General features: G+C 46.4%; 1 protein-coding gene across 1 annotated transcript; it reads right to left on the bottom strand.

Annotated features, from left to right (window-relative positions):
* Positions 1-245: 245 nt before the first annotated feature.
* Positions 246-1003, bottom strand: LOC120970266 (uncharacterized). Its single transcript, XM_040397456.1, has 3 exons — positions 910-1003; positions 518-827; positions 246-249 (listed from the first exon to the last, which is right to left on the bottom strand). Exons 1-3 carry the CDS (start codon positions 1001-1003, stop codon positions 246-248), a joined length of 408 nt encoding a protein of 135 aa, XP_040253390.1.
* Between the last annotated feature and the right edge of the window lie 1529 nt (positions 1004-2532).

Below are 2532 nucleotides of genomic sequence, written 5' to 3'. Positions count from 1 at the left end.
TACACACATATTTTAGTTGCTGTTGATTACGTTACTAAGTGGGTAGAAGCTATTCCAACTAGTAGTGCTAATCATAACACTTCTATTAAAATGCTTAAAGAAGTTATTTTTGCGAGGTTTGGAGTCCCTAGATATTTAATGACTGATGGTGGTTCACATTTTATTCATGGTTCTTTCCGTAAAATGCTTGCTAAGTATGATGTTAATCATAGAATTGCATCTCCTTACCACCCACAGTCTTGTGGTCAACTAGAATTGAGTAATAGAGAACTCAAATTAATTTTGCAAAAGACTGTTAATAGATCTACAAAGAATTGGTCCAAGAAACTTGATGATGCATTATGGGCCTACAGAACTGCATATAAAAATCCTATGGGTATGTCTCCGTATAAAATGGTTTATGGAAAAACATATCACTTACCTCTCGAACTAGAACATAAGGCATATTGGGCTATTAAAGAGCTCAACTATGATTTCAAGCTTGCCGGTGAGAAGAGGTTATTTGACATTAGCTCACTTGATGAATGGAGAACCCAAGCTGTCCTCGGAGGTCACCCCAGTGTGGACCGGCCAGTCGTGTGTGCTGACGAAGTGGCAGAGGAGCGCCGCCGTGCTGCCAACGAAGCCGCGGGCGTCGCCTGGGCAGCGGCACGGCCCGTGGAGCGCGCCGCTGTGGTCGTGGGGCTCGTAGTAGGCCGGCCAGACGTCGCGGTCGAGGCTCCGGCGAGAGCCGAGGCGGCGGCCTTGGCGCTGCAGACGTGGCACGTCCCCGCCGCCACCCCGAGCATGTCGCGGCAGGGCGAGCAGATCAGGTGCCCAGCTTCGCACTGCAAAGCAAATCGAAATCAGCACGGCTTAGATTGCTATCGGTTGATTATATTGGATTGGGTAAATATTGCATGCGTGTACGTATCATGAAGGTCGGCGGCACGTCGAGTGGGAGGAAGCAGATGCCGCAGTCGAGGGGCTCCTCGACGTCCTCCTCCTCCTCTGCGTTCGCCATCGCCTCCTCGACATCGCGGATCCACGGCGGCACCCTCGCCTTTTTTACTTGGCCTGCTAGGGTATAAAGTCGAAGAAGGGTCTCCGATAGTATCCTGGTATATATACTTATACCATTCATCCTGTCACGCCCCCTCTCGATTTCCTTGCGGTCTTTATGGGGGGAGCGCTGGTCGGCCTCACCGGTTTGCCGTGGGCCGGGCGTTTACCGGGGGTGACGTCTTGCGACCTCCTCTATTTCCGGCCTACAGTTTTTACATTTTTTTGTTGACAATTACAGTTTTTACATGGTGAATTTGGACAGTTGGCATGTTTCTCCTTTATTTTCCATGTTACTGTTTTTGAGATAGCTCACCATTCATGCCAAATGATTATTTCCTTGTTCTTTTTCATTTATAAGGCATGCTCATATTCCTAGATCGTTAATTTGACAAATGAAATACGAGTTATATAATACGAAAAATATATCATTAGAAAGCTTATTTCAAATTCAAATTCAATGGTATACTTTCCGTGGCATATAACTCATGTTGCACTGGCCAAATTGACGGTCTTAGAATACTTATGGTTCTTATCAATCGAAAAAGAGTGAGTAATGTCGTGTTGTTAATGTCATGCCAAATTAAGGATTGAGTGTCAGCTCATTTTCAAGGCTATCGTTCACGCCACTAAAAGAACATATGCCACGTTACTTGGAGGTCGATATCCGAGGCTTCTAGTCTGTCTCACCCTTCAACACATTACATGTTTGTTTCCAACTTTAGGTGCTCCTAATTATCCCCGAGAAGGTGAAATAATTAATTTTCTCCTCACCATCCCCGCCTAGTCTCCTCGGGCACGCTTCGTGCGTCTAGTGTCCTCCCCTCCACTTTGGTATATGATAGATGTAACGCCCACGATGCGGCTATATCTCCCACGTGTCGAGGCACGACTTAGAGGCATAACCGCATAGTGGTTTTGTCGCAAGAAGGGTCATCTTCACACAATCCCATGTAATGAACAAGAATGGGATAAAGAGTTGGCTTACAATCGCCACTTCACACAATACATAAATATTACTCATACATCATCCAAAATACAATCATATAGACCGACTACGGTCAAAATCAGATGAAAATAAGATAACCCCAAATGCTAGATCCCGATCGTCCCAACTTGGCTCCACTACTGATCATCAGGGAAAGACACATAGTAACTACACGTTCCTCGTCGAACTCCCACTTGAGATCGACCCCATCCTCTGCACTGGCATCGTCGGCACCTGCAACTGTTTTGGTAGAATCTGTGAGTCACGGGGACTTAACAATCTCACACCCGTGAGATCAAGACTATTTAAGCTTAAAGGGAAGGATGGTGTAGTGATGGTGGAGCTGCAGCGGCAAAAGCATATATGGTGGCTAATTTGCGCAAACGAGAGCGAGAAGAGAAGCAACGGAACGGTCGTCATCTAGCAATGACCAAGAAGTGATCCTGAACACCTACTTACGTCATTCATAACTCAGGCCGTGTTCACTTCCCGGACTCCACCGA

This window comes from Aegilops tauschii, chromosome 1 (assembly GCF_002575655.3).
Source record: "Aegilops tauschii subsp. strangulata cultivar AL8/78 chromosome 1, Aet v6.0, whole genome shotgun sequence".
NCBI classification, from domain to species: domain Eukaryota; kingdom Viridiplantae; phylum Streptophyta; class Magnoliopsida; order Poales; family Poaceae; genus Aegilops; species Aegilops tauschii.
Note: the sequence above shows the minus strand (reverse complement) of the source record. Positions and strands in the feature narration are given on the sequence as shown.

What these genes read in the sequence shown, in the direction of transcription:
- LOC120970266 (XM_040397456.1), bottom strand. Translation starts at nt 1,003, where the DNA reads ATGGCGAACGCAGAGGAGGAGGAGGACGTCGAGGAGCCCCTCGACTGC. An exon ending in GCCGCCGACCTTCATGATAC is followed by an intron (nt 828 to 909) that starts GTACACGCATGC and finishes TTTGCTTTGCAG; the next exon opens with TGCGAAGCTGGGCACCTGAT.